The sequence below is a fragment of the Heterodontus francisci genome, chromosome 42 (genome assembly GCF_036365525.1).
Source record: "Heterodontus francisci isolate sHetFra1 chromosome 42, sHetFra1.hap1, whole genome shotgun sequence".
Lineage (NCBI taxonomy): Eukaryota > Metazoa > Chordata > Chondrichthyes > Heterodontiformes > Heterodontidae > Heterodontus > Heterodontus francisci.
The window spans coordinates 12,565,712-12,591,722 of NC_090412.1; the positions used below are offsets into that span (position 1 = coordinate 12,565,712).

General features: G+C 43.3%; 1 protein-coding gene across 6 annotated transcripts in view; it reads left to right on the plus strand.

Annotated features, from left to right (window-relative positions):
* kcnma1a (potassium large conductance calcium-activated channel, subfamily M, alpha member 1a) overlaps positions 1-26,011 on the plus strand; it is a 787,618-nt gene that overhangs the window by 189,505 nt on the left and 572,102 nt on the right. For all 6 annotated transcript variants that reach the window (XM_068020590.1, XM_068020585.1, XM_068020588.1 and 3 more), the window contains exon 2: positions 17,116-17,280. In XM_068020590.1, coding sequence (XP_067876691.1) covers positions 17,116-17,280 — 165 coding nt within the window. The remainder of the gene's footprint in view (positions 1-17,115; positions 17,281-26,011) is intronic.

Sequence of the window (26,011 nt, forward strand, 5' to 3'; positions counted from 1 at the left end):
TGAAAGTAAACTTTAAGCATTGCACATCCTCAGATTGAAATTCATATTAAAAATGTCTTATTAAGTATTGAGACAAAGAATTTGTCAGTGGAGGATACAGTGCAACTTTTTTTTTTAAAACATAGTGATGCTCAGACCCAATCATCTTTAAACGGTTCTGTACTCAGTCTAATATGACCAGAATTGTGATATCCATCTAGACACCTGTTGACTTTGCAAAGCTCTGCTTCTGGTGTGGAGCCTTGCCCGGAGCGCAGTCTACCTATCAAGTATTATAGTCCTGTCAGTGGCCTGCACTTCTGCCAAGCAAGTTTCCAAGCTCAGGGCAGAGATTTGCAAAATAATCCCTAGAATGCCCACTCCATAATTGGCAATCTGTTCGATAAGAATGAAGATAATTCTCCAGGCTCATGGTGAGGGCTGCTTTGGATTGATTTAGCTAAGGTTAGAAATTATATTTAACAATTTTTTGATTAACGTAAGTACAGAAGACTTGATGCCCATTGCTTCTCTGTTCCTGGTTCAATGACCAGCCCCCACCCCAGCAGGTTTAACAGGTGTCCTGTTAGTAAGACTCCTCTTTCTCATGTTGCAGAGCAGATTTAAAAAAAAACTATTTTCACTGAAGCAGAGAAGTTAACACTGATTTAGTCGAGACGTTTCAAATGTGAAGTTTTTGTGTGGGTTACCAGAGAAAGACTCTTCTGGTTGGGGAGTTTGTGGTGAGGCCATCTATTTAAGACTGCCGCTGAAATCAAGGAATGGATTGGGAGAAATTTCTTGATGCAAGAGGGTTGTTAAAGCTTGGATGCTTTTCCACAGGAATAGCTGCATCCTCTGAAGGAAAAGTGGTTAAATATTTGAAGTAAATAAAGGTAAAATGTTAATTGTATGTCAGTTGTTTAATTATATGTAGGTGGAGGGCATTAATTGGGGTTTCACTTGAGCAGATATAAGGGGACACTCTCTGAAACTGGGGGATGTAGTTGAGTTAGGTGTATGTAATATTTCACTCTGTAAATAAATGTTAGTACTGGAGCCAATCTTTACTCAGTCTATCGTTCACCAACTGGCTTTTTGGAATATAATATAAAGGACGATGGGCAGAGAGCAGGGCAGTGGCATTCATTTTGAATTGTTCTAGCAAGGAGCCAGCATAGACACGAAGGATGAATTGCCTCCAACTCTAATATGAACATATCTGCTTTTAAGAAGCAGAAGAAAAATTAACAGAAGGGGAAGCTGCCCCCTTCTGTGAGGTGTCATCTGTTAAAACTCTGCATTCCCCAATGCCAAGTTGATTGTGGACTGCAAAGGTATCTAAATATTATGGGCACAGAGAATAAAAAGTTGCCTGGAATGATACAAATCACTGAAAACAGCAGCTAAATTAACTGTTGTTTCCAATCAATTCAGTTCTTTGTCACTGAGCCATTATAGTATCCTGCAAAGTTACATCCACCTGTAGCAGCTACACACACATGCACATGTTCAGACTCATCTGGTTATAAACATAAATTACTTTTGTGCAAGTATTCCAATCTTTTACTCTGGAAAATATGGTCCTGGCTGGAAGGCAATGTTTAAGACCTGAAATCAGATAAATGTAATATTTTGGTGTGCATTTTGATTTCTTCCAAAAGATTGTTTGCACACAATATTGGCTTATATTGTGCTTTCTTCAGATCCCCACAACTGTCCAATGATATCCCTATGGAGACCACCAGCAAACCAAAAGAATCAAATCCGCCAAATGATCCTAATTCAGGGAACAAAAAAAAAATGACAAGATTTCACTTTTATAAATTTTACTTTAACACTCAAACCAAAACCAACATAAATTAAACATGAACAGTTAAATCAGTCGACGTATTTATCTCAAAGGTTACACTTTAATTATCAGATGCCACAAAGTTAGTCCTTATGAATCCTCTGAGCAGTCATGTCAGCAAGAGTGTGCCGATTAGTTCCAAAGTACATCAAAATCAGGAACTTGCTCAGGTAGTTTTCTAAGTCCTGTCCTCCAGGATGCAGATATGGAAGTAATGTCCCGTCAATAGCGAGCGACGCAATCTTCCCTTTAATGGTTCAGTATTGTCGCTTCTTGAACAACATCGGCCTTTCCCACAACTGTCATGGTGGCGTGGTTCCACTGGTAACTCTTTTTAAGTCACCAAAGACAACTGCTGTAAACCATATTCACTGATGATCAGCCCTCAGAGTCCAGACTTCTTTGCTTGCAGCTGGTCTTATTAAAATAACCAACAGCTCCCAGCTTGTCTCCTTAAAACAGCTGGCTGCTTTATGCTTCCACACACTGCCAACTGAAACCTGAGCTCCAGTCACATGGCTCTGATCATAAGACTGTGCTTCAAACTGCTTAGAACCAGCTTTGTCTTTTCCAGAACTCTCTGGAGCTTTCAGTTTCATTTCCAGTGAATGACTGTCTCAGGAAAAAAAACACGAGCTTTTAATTCAAAGTCATAACACCTAACTGTCCATTCAACAGGTCAGAATGTATAGAATGCAGTCTGCACACGACGACTCCATACAATGAATAAATTCCTTTTTCAACTGGGAGTTTTCCTTAAAAAGGATAGTATTGACCTCTTCTCTCCCTATAACTCAATGTAAAAGCATATCATAACTTGGCTGAGAATTGCTAAAATTGAATGAAGGTAAATGAATGTAAATCCTGAATGTCATTGGGATGCAGACTGGGAATCGTGGTTCTATGTTCCAGTATTATTGAATCATAGAACAATACAGCGCAGAAGGAGACCATTTGGTCCATCGAGTCTGCGCCAGCTCTTTCAAAGAACAATCTAGTTGGTCCCACGCCTCGGCTCCTTCCCCCACATCCTTGCTATTTTTCTCTGCGCCAAATGTTTACCCAATTCCCTTTTGAAGGTTATTATTGAATCCATTTCCACCAACCTATTAGACAATGCATTCCAAATCCTAATCTCACATTGCATATAAAAAGCTTTGCTTCAACTGCATTTGTTCCTTTAGCCAATCACCTTGAATCTGTGCTCTGTGGTTATCGACCCTTCGGCCATTGGAAACAGTTTCTCTTTATTTACTCTATTTAAACCTTTCATGATTTTTAAGTACCTCTATCAAAACTCCTCTTAGCCTTCTATGCTCTGAGGAGAGCTTCCCGGCCTTCTCCAGCCTATCCACATAACTCTACTCCCTTATCCCTGGAACCATTAAATCTCTCTTGTACCCTCTCCAAAGCCTTCATATCCTTCCTAAAATTATGCAGTTGAGCTGCATTTCAGATCTATGCTTGAAAATAATAGCCTATATTTATATAGCCCCTTTAACATAATATAATGATCCAAGACACTTCCAAAGCAATATAAAACAAAATATGACACCGAGCCACATAAGGAGATATTAGGTGAGATGACCAAAAGCTTGGTTAAAAAGGTAGGTTTTAAGGAGCCTCCAAAAGGAGGAAAGCAAGGCAGAGAGGTGTAGCAGAGCTTCGGGCCGAGGCAACTAAAAGCATAGCTACCAATGGTGGAGGGATGAAAATCGGGGGTACTCGAGGCCAGAATTTGATGAGTGCATATATTTGAGGGTTGTGGGGTTGGAGGCAATTACAGAGATGGGGAGGTATGAGGCCATGGAGAGATGGAATCATTACAACACATTGAAAACAAGGATGAGAGTTTTAAAATCACGATATTGGTTGATCGGGAATCAATGTGGTTCAGCGAGCACCTGTTAAATACATAAATGTTAAATATAAACGTATGTCAGCCAAGAGCGACGTCTCAATTCATACCATCTTCGCTGCCTCCGGAGAATCCTTGGCATCAGGTGGCAGGACCGTATCTCCAACACAGAAGTCCTCGAGGCGGCTAACATCCCCGGCTTATACACACTACTGAGTCAGCGGCGCTTGAGATGGCTTGGCCATGTGAGCCACATGGAAGATGGCAGGATCCCCAAAGACACATTGTACAGCGAGCTCGCCACTGGTATCAGACCCACTGGCTGTCCACATCTCCGCTTTAAAGACGTCTGCAAACGCGACATGAAATCCTGTGACATTGATCACAAGTCGTGGGATTCAGTTGCCAGTGTCCGCCAGAGCTGGCGGGCAGCCATAAAGGCGGGGCTAAAGTGTGGCGAGTCGAAGAGACTTAGTAGTTGGCAGGAAAAGAGACAGAGGTGCAAGGGGAGAGCCAACTGTGTAACAGCCCCGACAAACAAATTTCTCTGCAGCACCTGTGGAAGAGCCTGTCACTCTAGAATTGGCCTTTATAGCCACTCCAGGCGCTGCTTCACACACCACTGACCACCTCCAGGCACTTACCCATTGTCTCTCGAGATAAGGAGGCCAAAGAATATGTATATAAAATATGTTAATGCTGCAGTATGCTGGACTTCCTTTTAATTATTTGCTAACTTATCTATCTCAGGTCATTTAAGTTGAATGTTTATTTGTGGGTTTCCAAAGACTCTCTTCGAAAGCAATTTCACATATTGTCAATTATTGTAATACCCTGCGAAGGCCTGATTGTGAAGCAGCCAGATGGGTGTTCAAGTCACAACCCCTACAGGTATCATCAGCTAACTGTCCTTTTCTCCTGTTACTCTTTTTTTAAAAAACTTTATGTACCACCCACAGTTCCCTATTTGAAAGGACAGTCAAGTGATCTGCTTTTAGCCCTCAGTAAATGCTGCTTCGCCGTTGCCTGGTTAGATTTCTGTGGTATCTCCTGATTTTCACTCCCTTTGCTCTGTGCCTTCTTTTGACAGTGCAACTATCAATAGAATGATAGGGAGTACAGTATATAGACCCAACTCCTCACCCCACCTCGTGGCACAGCCCCAATTTGGATTGGGAATGTCATTGGATTGCCAGGGAGTTGAGCATATAGACCCAAAACCCTGTCTCTCTCCAGCACAGCCCCTCATTTGCCATGGGAATGTCAATAGAATGATGGTGACTGCAGGATGTGCAGCTAATTCCCACCATTCTGCAAAGGGGAGGCTGTGCTGCAGCAATTTAAACTGTATTTACAGTAAAAATATTTTGACAAATAGCAAGTTTTAAGTGTAGAACAACTTAGAATAGTGATTTTTTTTTGTGCAAGGTAAACATAGTGTTTAGGGGAGCATCAGATCACATGGCACAGTTTGACTGAAATATTTTAACATAGGCCTAAGGAGCTGCTTCTTGCCTGTTCTTAATATCACTGAAGTTGTATTTTGGAACTCTTGCTGTGCCTTGAGATTAGGACAGCAAAAGCACCAATGGGATGAACACTGTCATTGTACACAAGCTAGAATACAAGAAAGAGTTTTTTAAAATTCTTGCATGGGATGTGAGCATTCTGGCAAGGCCAGCATTTGTTGTTGCCCATCCCTAATTGCCGTTGAGAAGATGGTAATGAGCCGCTGCCTTGGATTGTTGCAGTCCATGTGGTGTAGGTACATCCACAGTGGTGTTAGAGAGGGAGTTCCAGTTTTTTAACCCAATGACGATGAAGAATGGTGAATGTTTAAGGTGGTGGATGGGGTGCCAATCAATTGGGCTGTTTTTGTCCTGAATGGTGTCAAGCTTCTTGAAAGTTGTTGGAGCTCAACTCATCCAGGCAAATGGAGAGTATTCCATTAAAGTCCTGACTTGTGCCTCGATGATGGACAGGCTTTGAGGAGTGAGGAGGTGAATTAGTCGCCACAGATTTCCCAGCCTCTGACCTGCTCTTGCAGCCACAGTATTTATGTGGCTGGTCCAGTTACGTTTCTGGTCAATGGTAACCCCTAGGATGTTGGTGGGGAATTCAGTGATGGTAATGCTGTTGAATGTCAAGGGAAATGGTTAGATTCTCCTTTGTTGGAGATGGTCATTGCCTTGCAAGTGTTGTTTGCCACTTATAAGCCCAAGCCTGAATTTAGTCCAGATCTTGCTGCATGTAGATACGGACTGCTTCAGTCTTGAATGGTACTGAACATTGTGAAATCATCAGTGAACATCCCACTTTTGACCTTATGATGGAGGGAAGGTCATTGATGAAGCATCTGTAGATGGTTGGGCCTAGGGCACGACCCTGAGGAGCTCCCGCAGTGATGTCCTGGGGCTGAGATGATTGGCCTCCAACAACCGCAACCATCTTCCTTTGTGCTAGGCATGACTCCAACCAGGGGAGAATTTTCCCTTGATTCCCATTGACTCCTTGACGTCGCACCCAGTCTAATGTTGCCTTGATGTCAAGGGTAGTTGCTCACACCTCGCCTCTGGAATTCAGCCCATTTGTTCATGTTTGGACCAAGGCTGTTATGAGGTCTGGAGCCAAGTGCCCCTGGTGGAATCCAAACTGAGCATCGGTGAGTAGGTTATTGCTGAATAAGTGCTGTCAGTGACACTTTCCATCATTTTGCTGATAATTGAGAGTAGATGGGTTGGGCAGTAATTGGCCGGATTGGATTTGTTGTTCTTTTTGTGGGCAGGACACACCTGGGCAATTTTCCACATTGTCGGATAGATGCCAGTATTGCTGTTCTGGAACAGCTTGGCTAGGGGTGCAGCCAGTTCTGGAGCACAAGTCTTCAGTACAATTGCCGGAATGTTGTCAGGGCCCATAGCCTTTGCAGTATCCAGTCCCTTCAGCCGTTTCTTGATATCATGTTGTGAGGAAAACCACACCCAGCCAAAAATGAGGCATATTAATTTTGTCATATGGAACATTAATTTTAAACACTTACTGGACTAAAAACATGACTGCACCTGCATTCTAAAAGGACAGTGGCTGGAAACATTTGCATTCTAAGAGACAGTTGCCTGGAGAAGACAATGGAACTGCTCCGTGATTCAATTAACCAAATGGATTTTGATCAAAAGACATTGAGGGCGTGAAGGTCAGCATTCCAGCCCCCTACTGAGGATGTCGACTAAGATTGAAAGAATCCACAAAACTCATCGGGCAGGCTGTCCCGAGAAAAAGAGTGAGTCACATACTGGCCTGCTGGCCCAGGTTTGGTTTTGAATTGTGTTCACAGAACAGTTTGGGTCTGACTGCAATTTGAAGACAAAAGAGAAGAAACGACTCTCTCTCACGAAAAGAAGAAACTGCAACTGGTTTTCAAGAAGACAGAAAACCATCGAAGCAAGTTTGAAAGAGTGCACTGGGTCCCAATGGGATGGCAAGATTTACCTGCAAATCGAAGACTTTACATCGAATTCAAAAGACAGCAAAGAACTCCAGCTATTGCTTCAAACCTTTCCCCATGATTCTTCCTCCTTTTCTGTCTCTATCTGCATGTATTTATCACGAATGCATGCTAGCATCATCACATATTTTTAGTAGTTTTTACCTAATTAGCGTTTTAAGGTTAATAAACTTATACCTTGCTTGTTTAAATCGAAGAAAACCTGCCGGGTTGATTTCTTTGCCGTTACAATTAGAGAGCAGTGAACAAGGATTCACTGAGGGGAAGCTAAAATCACAGTCGTTATTTAAAAATTAAACCCTGTTACGGTCAAACCAGGAAAAGGCTGAGAGGGAATCCCTGGACCCCTTTCTCACCTGGTCGTAACAACGTGGAGTGAAACGGATTGGCTGAAGACTGGCATCTATGATGCTAGGGACCTCTGGAGGAGGCCAAGATGGATCATCCACCTGGCACTTCTGGCTGAAGATTGATGCAAATGCTTTAGCCTTGTCTTTTGCACTGATGTGCTAGGATCCCCCATCGTTGAGGATGAGGATATTTGTGGAGCCTCCTCCTCTAGTTAGTTGTTTCATTGTCCACCACCATTCACAAATGGATATGGCAGGACTGCAGAGCTTTGATCTGATCTGTTAGTTGTGGGATTGTTTATATGCATGTTGTTTCTGCTGCTTAGTGTGCATGTAGTCTTCTTGTAGCTTCACCAGAGTGGCACCTCATTTTTAGGTATGACTAGTGCTGCTCCTGACATGCTCTCCTGCACTCGTCTTTAAACCAGGGTTGATTCCCTGGCTTGATGGTAATTGTAGAGCGAGAGATACGCCAGGCCATGAGGTTACAAATTGTGGTTGAATACAATTCTGCTGTTGCTGATTGCCCAGAGCACCTCTTGAATAGTTAGATCTGTTCTAAATCTATCCTATTTACCATGGTGGTCGTGCCACACAACATGATGGACTGTGTGATGGTCACTCCTACGAATACTGTCATGGACAGATGCATCTGCAACAGGAAGATTAGTGAGGGTGAGGTCAAGTATGTTTTTCCTTCTTGTTAGTTCTCTCAACACCTGCCGCAGACCCATTGTGGCAGATATGTCCTTCAGGACTCGAACAACTTGGTCAGTTGTGGTGCTACCAAGCCACTCTTGGTGATGGACATTCAAGTCCCACAGCCAGAGTACATTCCATGCCCTTGCTGCCCTCCATGATTCTTATGAGTGGTGTTTAATATGGAAGAGTACTGATTCATCAGCTGACTGAGGGCAGTAGGTGGTAATCAGGAGATTTCCTTGCCTGTGTTTGGCCTGGTGCCATGAGACTTTATAGGGTCCTGACCCTGTGTTGAGGACTCTCAGGGCCACTCCCTCCCAACTGTATACCATTGTGCCGCCACTTTTGGTGGTTCTGTCCTGCCGGTAATACAGGATGTATGCAGGGATGGTGATGATGGAGTCTGGGACATTGGCTGTAAGGTATGATTTAGTGAGTATGACTATGTCAGGCTGTTGCTTGACTGGTCTGTGGGACAGCTCTCCCAATTTTGGAACAAGTCCCCAGATGTTGGTGAGGAAGACTTTGCAAGGTTGACTGGTCAGGGTGTGCCTTTGTCATTTCCGGCGCCTCGGTTGATGCTGGATGGTCTTGTTTGGTATTATTCTTTTTCGACTTTTCTGAGTGGCTTGCTAGGCCATTTCAGAGGGCAGTTAAGAGTCAATCACATTTCTGTGGGTCTGGAATCACATGCAGGCCAGACCAAGTAAGGGCAGATTTCCTTCTCTAAAGGACATTAGTTTTCAGAGGACTCTGATTACAGAAAATGCTGAGTAGATTAAATATGGGGCTCTACAGCTTTGGTGGGAAGGTTATAAAGACATTGTAAGTTTAGCACCTATGTGTGTCCATCAGACCTGATGCAATAACTTTATGTTCAAGGTTTGCATCACATATGTATCTAGTTTACATTTCATACTTGTAAACCAGGAATAAATGAAATTTCACATTCACAAAGCAGTAGCAAATCAGAACTGAATAGGAAATCAGCAATTAACAGATGAGACCTGTTCAATCACCAAGATCCAAAACTATAAATCAAAAATGGGCAGTGAGTAAACTGTTAAATCTATTTTTAAAAGGGGGAATAAGTTCTGGGATGACTTTGGAGGACAATGCTGAGTAAAAGTTATGAATTTAAACATGTTCATTCAAGCAGCACCTTTTCGTAGTGCTCAGCAATGTAGCAGTGATAGTAGAATTTTTAAAAAAAAGATTCACAGTTTAATCTTTAAATTTAATGTTTCTTGGCCCTCCTTATAAAAACCTGTGCCCTAACCAGAAGACAATGACTGACTGTTATCCTTAGGTAAAGAATCATTCATTCTCCATGTGAGACATGCACAGATGTATCTATCTCGCTGCCGTATGTCCAGGGAACAATCTAGATGTCAACCTGCAATGAATAACGATATTAAGTTATTTTCAAATCAGAAATGCTTTCTCTGCTGTCTATGACCAAACCTACCACAAACATCTTGCTAAATACTTTCAGTGGAGATGTGAAGTCCTTCCACGCTCTCATGCCCTCTTTTGCAATAACATAGCCACTGACTCACTTGCTATAGGAGATATATATCTGTGTTTGTGTGCAAATTAATCAAGTCCATCACACTTGGGGACAGATGCAAAACAATCTTTCCCAGAAGAATGCTGATAATTTCCTGCTGCTGCTAGTCATCAGAGATAATCATTCCCCATTCTCTAATTAACCTTAGGAGGTGCCCAAGAGGGACTGACCTTTGATTAACCTCTGCACGTCCAGTTAGACCTTGTGGCTTAGTAACACATAGTTGCACCTGAGCAGCAGAATGAAATATTGTGCATTGCATGTTATAATATTCCTGCCCTTCTTAAATATATATTCTGACTACCAAGGCACAACATTCTCTATAGATCTTCAGTCTGTTAAAGAGCCTGATACAAGAATTCGCAAAGCTGAGTAGGTAGTATATCAGTTAAGAAATTAGTATTTGCCGAAGTATCTTTAACAAAGAGGGAAACATTTTTTGTTAGTAATATTTCTTTGTACCCATTGCCTTAAATAGCTAATCTTGTGAAATTTGAAGCATGATGTGAAATCTGTCCTAGTGTAAATATTAATCGTTATGAAAGATAAATGCTAAAAGTGCATTCGGTATCCTTTGGCAATGTGCTTCACTGTGGTATGATATTTGACATGGAACAGGGTTTCCTACCCAATAAATTAATATTTGGTGACTGAATTTCGAGATGTTGTCAAGCCACTCACGAGCAGCCATAGGTCCGCCACACATAGTTTGCTACTAATGTTTGCATCAAATTAGCAGTCTCAATTCAAGGAAGCCATTGAGGTAGAAGAAGGCATACTTTTGTTGGGGTGAGGGGGAGGAAAAAGAGTAAAGAGGGCTTGAGTCTGTATTTCACTCGTTTATACCTAATCTGTGAGTGCTCAATCCTGTCTTCAGGTAGAACAATATTCTATTCCCCAGCATTGAAACTCAAGCCTTAATAAACACCAACTTGGAGTAGTGAGCGGTTTTGGTGGAGTAGAGTGAGGTCCAATAGAGCTGGATGTGGTCTATAGATGGATGGTGAAACCAGTTGTGCACCAGATATTTTTAAATCTGTGGCCACTGGACTTGAGAGAGAAGGTATGAGCTATACCATGGGAAATGAGCGGAGGGTGAAGGCTTTATGATGGGCGGGCGTAAAACATGGACGAGAGGGACTGATTGAACAGATTGACAGTTGCAGACTTATGTGGCGAATGGATGGCCACAATTGGGAGGTTGAAAGTACAGTAATAATTTGGAAGTGAAGTATTTGGGAATTGGTAATGATAGAAAGACCTTTTATAAAATGAAGCCCTGTATCCTTTAGATCATTGACACACTGGAAACATTTAATAGATCTCTTCCTGTATTTCTATATTTAAATGATTTCCCCCTGTTAAAATGACCCAACATTGTCAGCACAAAATTCTCTGTTCGCTTCAGTTTTTGCTTTCTGATTAGTCGAAGCATTTATGTAGCAGCTCATGATGAGCAGCTGGCTATTTAATGTGCATTTGTTTATTCTCGACAGTGCTGTGGAGCAGTTCTGGGCATTATCTATATCCTAAAGATCCTGTATCCTAGTGGTACACATAGACTGGAAAAATCAGATGGGCAGAGGTAGCTTAGATGAGGAGTACATAGAATGTTTTCAGGATAATTTCTTGGAACAATACGTTCTGGAGCCAACCAGAGAGCAGACTATACTAGACCTGGTATTGTACAACGAGATAGGATTAATTAATGACCTCATAGTTAAGGCGCCCCTAGGTAGCAGCAATCATAATATGATTGAATTTTACGTTCAGTTTGAGGGAGAGAAGCGTGGGTCCAAGACTAGTATTTTAAACTTAAATAAGGGCAATTATGAGGACATGAAAGCAGAGCTAGCTAAAGTGAACTGGTAAATTAGGTCAAAGGATAGGTCAATAGAAATGCAGTGGCAGACATTTAAGGGGATATTTCAGAATACACAGAATAGATACATTTCAACGAGAAAGAAAATTTCCAAAGGGTGGGACCTGCCATTCGTGGTTAACTAAAACAGTTAAAAATAGTATCAAACTTAAAGAAAGAGCCTATAATTGCGCAAAGATGGGAGGCAGGTCACAAGATTGGACGGAATATAAAAAACAGCAAAGAACGACTAAAAGATTGATAAGGAAGGTAAAATTAGAGTACGAGAGAAAGCTAGAAATATAAAGACAGATAGTAAGAGTTTCTATAGATATTTTTTTTTAAAAGAGTTAACGAAGTGAGCATTGGTCCTATAGAATGTGAGTCTGGGGAATTAATAATGAATAAGGAGATGGCAGACGAAATGAACAGATATTTTGCATTGGTCTTCACTATTGAGGATACAGGTAACATCCCAGTATTAGCTATAAGTCAGGGAAGGGAGGGAGGAATTCAAGAAAATTACATTCACCAAGGAAGTGATACTGAACAAATTGTTGGAGCTGTGGGCTGACAAGTCCCTGGGTCCTGATGGACTTCATTCTGGGGTGTTAAAAGAAGTGGCTAGTGAGATAGTTGATGCGTTAGTTTTAATTTTCCAAAATTCCCGAGATTCGGGGAAGGTTCCGTTAGATTGGAAAATAGTGAATGAAACTCCTTTTATTCAAAAAGGGAGGGAGACAGAAAGCAGGAAACTACAGGCCAGTTAGCTTAACATCTGTCTCAGGGAAAATGTTAGAAGCTATTCTTAAAGACGTTTTAGCAGGGCATTTAGAAAAATTCAAGGTAATCAGGCAAAGTCAACATGGTTTTGTGAAAGGGAAATCCTGTTTAACCAATTTATTGGAGTTCTTTGAGGGAGTTACATGTGCTGTGGCTAAAGGGGAACTGGTGGATGTATTGTACTTAGATTTCCAGGAGGCATTTGATAAGGTGCCGCATCAAAGGTTATTGCAGAAAATAAAAGCTTATGATGTAGGGGGTAACATATTGGCGTGGATAGAAGATTGGTTAACTAACGGGAAACTTTTCTTTGGCCTCCTTGTCTCGAGAGACAATAGGTAAGGGCCTGGAGGTGGTCAGTGGTGTGTGGAGCAGCGCCTGGAGTAGCTATAAAGGCCAATTCTAGAGTGACAGGCTCTTCCACAGGTGCTGCAGAAAAATTTGTTTGTCGGGGCTGTTACACAGTTGGCTCTCCCCTTGCACCTCTGTCTTTTTTCCTGCCAACTGCTAAGTCTCTTCGACTCACCACACTTTAGCCCCGCCTTAATGGCTGCCCACCAGCTCTGGCGGACACTGGCAACTGACTCCCACGACTTGTGATCAATGTCACAGGACTTCATGTCGCGTTTGCAGATGTCTTTAAAGCGGAGACATGGACGGCCGGTGGATCTGATACCAGTGGCGAGCTCGCTGTACAATGTGTCTTTGGGGATCCTGCCGTCTTCCATGCGGCTCACATGGCCAAGCCATCTCAAGCGCCGCTGACTCAGTAGTGTGTATAAGCTGGGGATGTTGGCCGCCTCGAGGACTTCTGTGTTGGAGATACGGTCCTGCCACTTGATGCCAAGTATTCTCCGGAGGCAGCGACGATGGAATGAATTGAGACGTCGCTCTTGGCTGACATACGTTGTCCAGGCCTCGCTGCCATAGAGCAAGGTACTGAGGACAGGAAACTGAGAGTAGGCATAAATGGGTCATTTTCTGGTTGGCAAGATGTAATGAGTGGTGTGCTGCAGGGATCTGTGCTGGGGCCTCAACTTTTTACAATTTATGTAAATAACTTAGATGAAGGGACCGAAGGTATAATTGCTAAATTTGCCGATGACACAAAGATAGGTAGGAAAGTAACTTGTGAAGATGACATAAGGAGGCTTCAAAGGGATATAGATAGGTTAAGTGAGTGGGCAAAGACCTGGCAAATGGAGTACAATGTGGGAAAGTGTGAGATTGTCCACTTTGGCAGGAAGAATAAAAAAGAAGCATATTATCTAAATGGTGAGAGATTGCAGAGCTCTGAGATGCAGAACGATCTGGGTGTGCTAGTGAACGAGTCCCAAAAGGTTAGTATGCAGGTACAGCACGTAATTAGGAAAGCTAATGGAATGTTATCGTTTATCACAAGGAGAATTGAATACAAAAGTATGGAGGTTATGCTTCAGCTATACAGGGCATTGGTGAGCCCACATCTGGAGTACTGTGTACAGTAGTGGTCTTATTTAAGGAAGGATGTAAATGTGTTGGAGGCAGTACAGAGAAGGTTTACTGGACTAATTCCTGGAATGGGCGGGCTGTCTTATGAGGAAAGATTGGGCAGGCTAGGCTTGTATCTACTGGAATTTAGAAGAGTAAGAGGTGACTTGATTGAAACATATAAGATCCTGAAGGGTCTTGACAGGGTAGATGTGGAAAGGATGTTTCCCCTTGTGGGAGAATCTGGAACTAGGGGGGGTCACTGTTTAAAAATAAAGGGTCGCCCGTTTAAGACAGAGATGAGGAGAAATGTTTTCTCTCAGAGGATCGTGAGTCTTTGGAATTCTCTTCCTCAAAAGGCAGTGGAAACAGAGTCTTTGAATATTTTTAAGGCAGAGGTAGATAGATTCTTGAGCAAAGGGTTGAAGGTTATCGGGGGTAGGTGGAAATGTGGAGTGATCAATTCAGCCATGAACTTATTGAATGGCTGAGCAGGTTCAAAGGGCCGAGTGGCCTACTCCTGCTCCTAATTGGTATGTTCGTAGCGGAATAAATTACTGGATTGGGTGGGGAGCAGACTTCAGAGAGACTTAAAGTATAACTTGTTTTTCTCATTGCTGTGAGCAACTTACTAACATGCCATGGGAATAAACTGGTTGGGAAAAAAGCCATTGGCTAAATTGTAGATTTATTTACACGAAAGGTACAGTGCTCCATTCCTCAAGAGTAAATGAGGTTTCTGTGGGGCTCTCCAGAGATTGCTTGTTTGTTTCATTATTTGTAGCCTATTTGCTAGTCACTGAGCTGCCTGTATCCCTCGGGTTTCACCATGATCGTATTCCTCGGTTGTATAAGGTATGGAAACATCAGCATTAGGCTATATGCATGTTTCCATTAACATTGGCTGAGGTTATGTGACCTGTCAGCAGTGATCCACCACTGTGCTGATTTAGAATGTGCTATTCCAGCAAAATTATAGTCTTCAAAATGTGATGAGAAATCAGTATTGATAAGTGTTAAGATCTTCATATTGGTCAAATTTTCTGCAGGCTTGAATGACTAAATGAAATAAATGGTTTTCAAATCAGTATGTTGGATTGCTTAAAGGATATTATCAATGGTACATGGGATCCAAGAGTGGGCACGGAAAATGATGTGATGAACAACTAATAGTTTTTACAACTAAAGGAAGGGTTGCAATTATATAGTATGTTTCATGACCTCAAGATGTCCCACAGCACTTTATGTACAATGAAATACTGCTAAAATGTAGTCACTAAAAGATTGCAACCTGCGCAAGAAGTTGATGGCTTAACAACATAGATTTTCAAGCTTAGGGTATTTTGTCTCTTTCCTTCCCCTTCCTCCTCCCTACTTTTCCCCTGCTGCTTGTCCTCCTGTCCTCTCCCTTCTACTTCTCTCCTTTTAGATATTAAACTAACATCATCTAAGCCACTTAAACGTTACAAGCAACAGTGCTCCCCATAGCAAATCATTAACAACCAACTCCCAGCCAAATGTCTGAGCTGGTGTTTCCTTTCCACCAACTCTTAAGTGGTCATTTCTGATGAGACTTATTTTGCCACTGTTAGGCAGGATCAACTGGCACACAGGAAGACAGTCAATTCGCAGCGTTTTTATAGCTAAAATGGGAAGTTTATACGGAAGTAGGATTGAAGGGAATTAACCGTAAGAAGACTGTATGCTGAGATGTTGATGAAGCAATCCTGTAAATAGGACTCTATTTTTGGCAGGCTTATATTAAGCCGATTAAAGAAACACAGGTTGAAACTAACTAAGGTTTAGGAAACCTTTTCATACTGTTCATAGTGACAAGAAAAAGTTTGAATTCATCCCAAAATCCATCTTGCATTTCGCAGCATTAACTTTACAAGTTGCGAATCACAACAAATCCTGTGCTGGGTGTAGGCCACATGTTGCCTGGATCTGGATGTCTGCCAGCATTAGCTCCCTGACCACCAGAATCCATGCAGGCTGCCTTCATTCCCTCTACTGTCTGCTGTTTTCCCCTTCTCTGCTTCTGCTTTCCATTGCCATGGGGCTGCCTAAATAACTCTGCTCACATGCAAGTGTAAGCATGCAGTATGTGTGCACAGCTCTTAATGCATGCAAATATTTTTGACATATTTTAAGTTTTTAGTGCAACAGCTTTCTAGCATAAACTGGAGAGCTTTGCTCACTCTATCCACAGGAATTGACTGCTTATCCTAGATCATGACACTGGATCTCATCATTTCCTTTGACTTAGAAACTATGGCCCCAATTTTAACCTTAGTTGGATGCGTGGCAAGGTGAGGCTGGAAACGCAACTCTTGCTTCAGAAATGAGGGCCGGGCTATTTTAACGCCCAGGTCGTTTCAATCCCGCTAACCAACTTCTGACCCGGAATGGGCTGGAAGACATTGGGAATTGGCAGCAAATTGCGAGGCCCAGAGACTGGTTGCAGGCACAGGGTTGATGGTGGGATTGGATTGCAGGGGCATCTTGCAGGTGGGAGGGTTGTGTTCAGGAAGAGGAGCAGCGCAAGGCAGGAGAAGGTCTAAGCTCCCGACCCTACAAAGGAATGAAGAAATACGTATCCTTTTTCAACCCCTTTTGGGGCTGATCCTCTTCCAGCCTGGCAGCAAAGCAGCAGTGGATTCCCAGCTCGAGTCTTGAGTTAAATTATTGGGACCCGGCGTGCCAGTGTACAAGATGGAGCCCGCTGAAATTGGGCAGGTGTCCTTCCTTCCTTTTCAGGAAAGCAGGCGGCAAGTAAACTGTTGCCTAACTGTCCACGCTCTGCCATGTAGCTAGAGTTAAAGTTGCACTTACTGTTAGGAAATAATCTGATCTGTGTTCCGCTCACTGAAACTATTGTTGAGGTTCTGGAATTCACTGCGAAGAACTGGGCACCACCATGAATTCTGCCACCCTATACCACTGTTTTTTGGCATTGTTGTCTGTTGTCCTTGCTGTTGTATTTTGACCCATTGAGGTGCATGACGACAGATCAAAGCTTTAGCAAAGCACAGTATGAGATGAGGATCTCTTTTGACTTTTGGTTGCTGTTATTATGAGCATTACAGCAAGAAAAATTTGACATTCTTTAAAAATGTATCCTCCATCCTGTCATCTTGTTTCTGGAAACTAAAACTGTATATTTTCCTGCTTGATTCTTTCAGGATGCACAGAAAATCGGTGTCGGCACGGCTAATCAGCCAGATGATACCCTCCAAGACCTGGATGCGAAGGAAGAAATCCCACAAGGGGAAGTGGGCTGGATGACTTCTGTAAAAGACTGGGCAGGGGTCATGATATCTGCCCAAACTCTCACCGGCCGAGTTTTAGTGAGTCTTAACTTTACTTTCACCTGAGTTTGTTGTGTTGTTACTAGGTGGTGGCCCTGCTATCTACTACTGGAGGTTAAGTCTGTTAGATTGGTTGGTGATCAAATATATGATCATGTAATAAAAGTGAAGGCAAAGCAGAATTAGTCCAGTCACTATTTTGGAGTTGTTTGGATATCATTTTGTACTTTTTTGCAGCATTCAAAAGCAGATATTATAAGATGAGAAAAGTATTTCTTTTTGTACCTGTTGTTATAGATTTCTGACCAGGATCCTGATAAATCTGTCTCGGGGTTCTTGCCAATGTCTATAAAGTTAACATCTAAAAGCAGTTGTACATTACATGTGTAACTGTCCAGATACAAAATAAAATTTGGGGAGATTGAAAGTTAAAATGCAAAACTTTTCTGCAGGCTTTGTTGAACTATCCTCCATTTGCATTTATAACTGTTCCTGGTTTTGCTCTGGAGATAGTCAGTAACACACCAACTTTGCCTGCATTTAATAGGCTAGAAGTTCACAGGCCAGCAAAGACTGCGTGCAGGGATTGGGGTGGGCATGGCAATCAGTAGGGGCGGCGCAATGGGGAGAGGGAGGGTCTGGTGTTATCGGGAGAGAGGGCTGTTGGAGAGGTGGGGAAGGTGCTGATTGGGTGAGCTGGGGGGATGCAAATGTTGGGGGTGGGAATCGTGAGGGAGAAATCAGTTATCAGGAGAGGGGGCAATCGGGAGAGGTGGATGACACAGTTGAGTGGAGTAATCAGGAGTGTTGGGGGGAGACGATGTGGGGATTGAACAGGAAATGGCGACGTGATCGGGAGGGGGTCAGGAGATGGGGAGGTGCTCGGGGGCGGTCAGGAGATGGGGAGGTGCTCGGGGGCGGTCAGGAGATGGGGAGGTGCTCGGGGGGGCGGTCAGGAGATGGGGAGGTGCTCGGGGGGGCGGTCAGGAGATGGGGAGGTGCTCGGGGGCGGTCAGGAGATGGGGAGGTGCTCGGGGGCGGTCAGGAGAAGGGGAGGTGCTCGGTGGTCGGTCAGGAGATGGGAGGTGCTTGGGGGGCGGTCAGGAGATGGGAGGTGCTCGGGGGGCAGTCAGGAGATGGGTACGTGATCGAGGGGCGGTCAGGAGATGGGGACGTGACTGGGAGACGGTCAGGAGATGGGGACGTGATCGAGGAGCGGTCAGGAGATGGGGACGTGACTGGGAGATGGTCAGGAGATGGGGACGTGACCGGGGGGCGGTCAGGAGATGGGGACGTGACCGGGGGGCGGTCAGGAGATGGGGACGTGACCGGGGGGCGGTCAGGAGATGGGGACGTGACCGGGGGGCGGTCAGGAGATGGGGACGTGACCGGGGGGCGGTCAGGAGATGGGGACGTGACTGGGAGACGGTCAGGAGATGGGGACGTGACTGAGAGACGGTCAGGAGATGGGGACGTGACTGGGAGACAGTCTGTAGGTGGGGACATGATCGAGGAGCGGTCAGGAGATGGGGACATGACTGGGAGACGGTCAGGAGATGGGGATATGACCGGGGGCGGTCAGGAAATGAGGGAGATAATTGAGAAAGTTCAATGTGTTGATGGGTAGGGACAATGGCCGATGGTCAGCAACAGCCTGTGATTTTAATGTGGACCTGGGAGAAGCACTCCTGTACATCCCAGCTCCACATTCAAGTTTGTATTTTTTTTTAAACTTGCCCTTCAGGTGGCAGATTGCGACGGTCCCTTTAAGGATTGTTGGTTAGGTTGCAGAGTGACCAGGTTTTCCTGAATACAGCCGTCTTGCCTCTGGCTGTGTTGAAGGGAAACCAGTTTCGTGAAGGGGACATCAAACGGGCATTAGGGCCTTTACCTATACAAGTAAGTGGCCTAACGCCTGCTTCAGATGTGGTTCCTGGCTTCCTCTTTTGATGCTATATACTAATTTGGCAGGTGGCACATTTCCACTTGAATGCTTTGATGCCCGTTTTACGCCTGTAAAATATGCGATGACTGATTGAATTTCTAAGCCTGTCTCAGAAGTAAGAAATGTCCTGAAGATAGCCTTACTTGAAATATCAGCTCAATTGTTTGTAGTATTATGATAGATTTGCGACAATATGTTTCTATTTAAATTGCTTTCTTTTCATTATGCAGAATTCCTTCTGCCTTCTGTAAAATTAGGCTGAACTGGTACTGAATTACCAATCATCAGAAACTTCTGTTGCAAAACAAATATTGCCAACTTGATATCTCACTCTGAAATTCAACAAACTATAGATTTAGTGTTGCATAATCTCAAGGCATTGTGTTGACTGTTGCTTGCACAGTTTGGGGTAAGAATTGGGCCTTTAACCAACAGCATGAAGACCGGAGACCTGAGTCCAATCTGAAATTGGCCAAAATCCAAGTAGGTTCCTCTGAAGCTGGTGCCACCCACAGTTAGTCCAGAAATATTTAGTAATCAGCATTTCAATTGTTGAGAGACTATATTGATTATACTTCCATATTTCATTTGTTCCTTTTTGTTGTGGATGCTACTGTATCTACTCTATGTAAACTTCTGGATGATGATTTTCATATATATTGGGTAAAATTAGCCACTGATTAGTGTTAGAATGAATATATGGAAATGCTATCACCATCAATGATTGTCAGGTGTGAATGTTAATGACAGAGGCCCTCAACAGTTGGTAGCTCTACTGAGACATAGCCAGCACAAGTATAGACCCAAAATTTAACAAGTCCCTTCACATAAAGTTAAGGCCACATATTATTGAAGAAAATAACAGTAATTTCAACTCTGCATTCTCTGCTTTCAGGAGATAGTTATAACCTGCTTGATGTTTCCTCTTGAAGTGCTATCTTCAAAAGATCTTTATCTAATTAAGAATAATTTGATGTGTAATTGTACTGCTGTTCTCTGTGTCAAACTATAATATTTGACAGAGGCTGTTATCCTCAAGGAACACTGCTGCAATTACAATAGCCGTTGTCCTACATGTTACATGATCCTAATTGCGCCCAGGATTCTGATGGCATTTTCAAATCTCTTGCACTTCTGTCTTACTCTGCATCTCTCATTAAAAGCCTGCATCCCCTGCCCATATGTACATTCAATAGGATAACTTCACCGATTCCAGTGGAGAGCTATGCTTAAAAAGAGCAGTGGTCTGTGACTCATCACTATATTTTTGTGGCTTCATCTCTGGTAATCTGGGATAAATAAGTTATTCTTTGTATGTTTATTAGCCTGTCAGTTTAAAAATTATAGTCCAGTGTCTCACCCTGACACATGGTAACCAAGTGGGACAGTCAAACACCCAATGCTGGATGAGAAAGTTGCTGGAAGATATTCCAGCAACCACCCCAACACCAGCCAACACCTGTGCTGTTGTCCCTGGTTGCAGATGAGTGACAATGGGGGAAAAAAATGACTTATCCTCTTAAATTTCCTCCCTTCCCATCAAGAAGTGAACCAGATCTGGAATTTAAAACTGGAGGCAGTAACAGAAGTGGACCTGAATCTTCCTGGATCCATTAACACGTCAAAAACAACCCTACCGATTTGAAAACATCAACTTTGCTTCCAATTTCCACCCTTCTCTCACCTTCACATGGTCCATCTCCGACATTTACCTTCCCTTCCTCAACTTCTCTGTCTCCAGCTCTGGGGATAGGCTGTCCACTTCTTCTTTGGCCTCCTTGTCACGAGAGACAATGGATAATCGCCTGGAGGTGGTCAGTGGTTTGTGAAGCAGCGCCTGGAGTGGCTATAAAGGCCAATTCAAGAGTGACAGACTCTTCCACAGGTGCTGCAGATAAAATTGGTTGTCGGGGCTGTTACACAGTTGACTCTCCCCTTGCGCTTCTGTCTTTTTTCCTGCCAACTGCGAAGTCTCTTCGACTCTCCACACTGTAGCCCCACCTTTATGGCTGCGCGCCAGCTCTGGCGATCACTGGCAATGGATTCCCACGACTTGTGATCAATGTCACAGGACTTCATGTCGCGTTTGCAGACGTCTTTAAAGCGGAGACATGGACGGCTGGTGGGTCTGATACCGGTGACGAGCTCGCTATACAATGTGTCTTTGGGGATCCTGCCATCTTCCATGAGGCTCACATGGCCAAGCCATCTCAAGCGTCACTGGCTCAGTAGGGTGTATATGCTGGGGATGTTGGCCACCTCGAGGACTTCTGTGTTGGAGATACGGTCCTGCCACCTGATGCTAAGGAATCTCTGGAGGCAGTGAAGTCCAGGCCTCGCTGCCGTACAGCAAGGTACCGAGGACACTTGTATTTATTATAAGCCCACCGACTCCCACAGCTACCTCGACCCTGCCTTACACCCTGCCTCCTCTAAGGATTCCATTCCATTCTCCCAGTATCTCCTCCTCCAACGCATCTGTTCTAATGATGCAATCTTCCACAACAGCACTTCTGATATGTCTTCCTTTTTCCTCAAACGAGGATTCCCCCGCACTGTGGTTGACAGGGCCCTCAACCATGTGCGACCCATGTCCCGCACTTCTGTTCTCACCCATTCCCCTCCTTCCCAGAACCGCGACAGGGTTCCCCGAGTCCTCACTTTCCACCCCAGCAGCTTCTACATCCAAAGGATCATCCTCTGCCAGTTCTGCCACCTCCGGCGTGATGCCACTACCAAAAACATAATCTCCTCTCCTCCCCTCCCCGTCAGCATGCTAAAGGAATCATTCCCTCTGCGGGAAACTGGTCCACTTCTCCATCACTCCCAACACATCATCCCCTTCCCATAGCACCTTTCTATGCAATCGCAGGAGGTGTAATGCCTGCCCTTTTATCTCCTCTCACCTCACCATCCAAGGCCCCAAACACTCCTTCCAGGTAAAGCAGCAATTTTATTTGTACTACTTTCAATTTAGTATACTGTATTCGCTGCTCACACTGCGGTCTCCTAAACACTGGGGAGACCAAAGGCAGATTGGCTGACCGCTTTGCAAAATATTTCCGCTCAGTCTGCAAGCATGATCCCAAGTTTCCGGTTGCTTGCCATTTCAATTCACCAGCTTTTTCTCATGCCCACATTTCTATCCTCTGCCTTCTGCAGTGTTCCAGTGAACATCAACGCAAGCTCGAGGAACAGCACTTCATCTTTCGATTAGGCACGCTACAGCTTTCTGGACGCATTGAGTTCAACAATTTCAGACCATGAGCCCCATTATTTTTTGATTATTTTTTAACCATGTTCTAGTCTTAAACTTGTTTTTCGTGTTTTTGCTTTCATACAGAGCTGTTCATTATTCTGCCATTAACACTCTCTCTGGACTCTAGCTTTGTCTTTCGCGACAATTATTTAGCACTCTATTTGCATTCTGTTCCATGACATCTGTCATTCAATCTCTTTCCTCCACCGCCCCCCCCCCCCCCGTCCTATCCCAGTCCTTCCCTCCTCTTCTTTCTCTGCCCCCGCTTTCACTTGCTGAAAGATTGTTACATTTCTAACTCAGACCTGAAACATTAATTCTGTTGTTTGCTACATAGTTGCTGCCAGACCTGCTGAGTATTTCCAGCACTTTCTGTTCTCATTTCAGAGTTCCAGCATCTGCAGTATTTTGCTGTTATTGAAATCAAATTATCATGGGTTGTAAAGGAATATCAACCTGAAACATCACTCCGTTTATCTGTCCACAGATGCTGACAGACCAGCTGAATATTTTCAAAATTTTCTGATTCTTCTTTCAGAAATCAAAACAAAGTTGTTGAAAATAATTAATTGAATCAAACTTTAAAATCTTGAGTTAAATATTATTTATTTTATTTAGAGATACAGCACTGAAACAGGCCCTTCGGCCCACCGAGTCTGTGCCGGCCATCAACCACCCATTTATACTAATCCTACATTAACCCATATTCCTACCACATCCCCAACTTCCCTCAATTCCCCTACCACCTACCTACACTAGGGGCAATTTATAATGGCCAATTTACCTATCAACCTGCAAGTCTTTGGCTGTGGGAGGAAACCGGAGCACCCGGTGGAAACCCATGCGGTTACAGGGAGAACTTGCAAACTCCGCACAGGCAGTACCCAGAATTGAACCTGGGTTGCTGGAGCTATGAGGCTGCGGTGCTAACCACTGCGCCACTGTGCCGCCCCATGCGCCACTGTGTCGCCCCATTGACTGCTTGAACTGTAACCTTGGAACCTTCCAGTCTATGGATTGAGACATTTAAATGTATTAATTTTGGAATGTAGTCTAATTTGCTGCCAATTCTTGCCTGACGAGGAGCCAACCTATGTGCCAGTAATTTCTTTAATTAGATTAGGTAGCTGAGGTTGATTTTCTGACTAAGGAATTAATAGCAAAATTGCACTGTAGCAAATGTCCAAGTGCCATTACTCAGTGTCAAGTTTTTCTAAAATGCAAATGCACTAATTTGATCAAGCTTCATTTTAAAAACTATGGTGATGATGCACATTTGAACTGTATTCAAAACATTACTGTGTATAGGCTAACATTATATGTTCATATTCATTTTGGAAGATTTCTTTGAGATGCTTCGAATTCCAGCCTGATTAGGATCAATTTACTCATCAGTAATTTTTATTGGGCTAGGTGCAGCAGTGTTTGTGCTCCTGATTTAAGGCATTACGAAGAGCAAAATTGCACTGTGGAAAATGCCGAAATGACAATCTTTGATGCAGTTGAAATACAAGCATAAGAAATATAAAGCAGCCCTGAAATTACATATTTTGGCAAAGCAACACATCTAATTATCTAGATGAAAAATATTACAGAACAGCATGTGGTATTTCAATTTGAAAGATGGGGAAATGGCAATCAGTACAAATTAGTTTAATTTACCACTGAGACTTTCTTCCTGTCCCTCAATAAGCAAAGTTCTGCATCAAAGGGAATGGCGGGTGCGAGAAGATCCTATTGCCTGAATCAAGACCAATGTTTTCTTGAGTTGTAAAAAATATTATTTTGTTGCCCTCCCAACTGCACTGTTTTGTCCTTTACTAATTATTTCACTTACTGGGGAACTATATAGTTCTTTTATTTAAAAAAAAAAATCACAACCACCAAAACAGCAAACAAGTGAAATTTTCAATTTGTGTTTCCTTCAGTCATGAAGCTTTGGCAGTGAAGCTTGGGGCTCCATAGCCTAACAGTAGCTCCAGACAGTTTGAGTTTATATTAGGTTGCTCTTAGTTTATTTCATAGCTCTGTTAAAATAGCAGATAGGGAGATGTCATACAAATATGTTAGTCAAGTCTTGTGGTTGTAATTGAACGCTAAATTAACCAGTAAGAATTGGTTGATTTGGGGCAGTAAATACTATATGTCTTCACGCTCACCCTCTTGGTAGAATAATAAGCGCAAAATTCTAAATGCTGTGTTTCACCCAGGGTGAGCACCAGCAACTGTAGGGCTCCTATCTTTTGAAATGACAGAATCTATGGAGCTCCAACATGATGAGTGTCCGTAAATATGGAGCTCTGCAATGATGGGCATCACTAACCATGGAGCTCCACCGTAGGTGCCAGTAACTATGGGGCTGTACTGGCATAGCTGCAAATGTCTACTGGTATAAGAAATTATGTAGGACCCTGATCCTATCCTCACATATATGCATCAAGTGCAAGAATTTTAGCTGTTTATTTTTTCCCTTAACCCAGGGACCCTGGACAACTGTCTTGGGGGGTGATCAGCTAACTCAACCTGAAGCAAGGTTTGAACCTTCTTTGTATGGTTTAATACTCTATTGATGCATTTATTCATGGAACCATTGAGGAGTTCCGCTCCTCTTGCTTTGAACTGGCCATTTTGGGACTTGATAAAATCTCAGCAGAGCTGACAACCATGGTGATCTTTGTAAAACATAAAATAAACCAAGTGCCCTAGAATCGAATGCGCCTGGGAGAGGGGAATAATGAAAAGAACCATCCTCTTCGAGTTTAGATGTGAATAAACCATAAGGTTGCCAACTCTGGTTGAATGTATTCTTGGAGGTTTCATCACATGAACTCACGCCTCCAACTGCCTCGCCCCTCACATTTGCACCATAGGTCGTCCAAAACATTCATCCTCAGGTTACACATCATCTCGCTCCAATTGGAAAGCAAAAAAACTCCTCATTACCCAATTGGATGATTCTTGACTGTCAGTCACACAACCCTTGTTCCCATCTCCAATATCTTTGTAACTAATGAACAGAAGTGTTCAAAGAAACTGAAAAAGACTCAATTCTTTAATTCTCCTGTGATTTGACACTAGAATTGCTCGCAGCAGTGTCCTGTAGGGTTGGCAACCTTAAGTCATTTAAGCTTGGCAGTTATATTAAGCAATGGCCCACATTTTGTGGTTGTAATGATGGCAAAACTGCCAGTGTTCGCCGTCGTTACAACTGCGAAACTGAGAGCAACATCTGGCATCTGCACATGCGCAGTCAAACACGGAAATCCAGAAGTTGCTGTCAGTGATTCCTTGCTCCTCCACAGGGAACTCTGTTGCAAAGTCCCTGCAGATGGAAATACTTTGAAATCACTTGAATTGGCATGAACTTCCGCTTTTACACTATTAGCCACACTGTAAAAATCCTTGAATAAGTTACGTCTTGTTGAATGAGGTATAACTGGGTTTTTAACAGTGTACTAAGTTCAGAATTTCTGCTGAATAGCCTCTCTGGCCCTGAAAAACAAAGTTTCAATTAGCGGAAGGTCAAATTTCTTCATTACAGTTTAAAAAAACATCCACAGAATTAA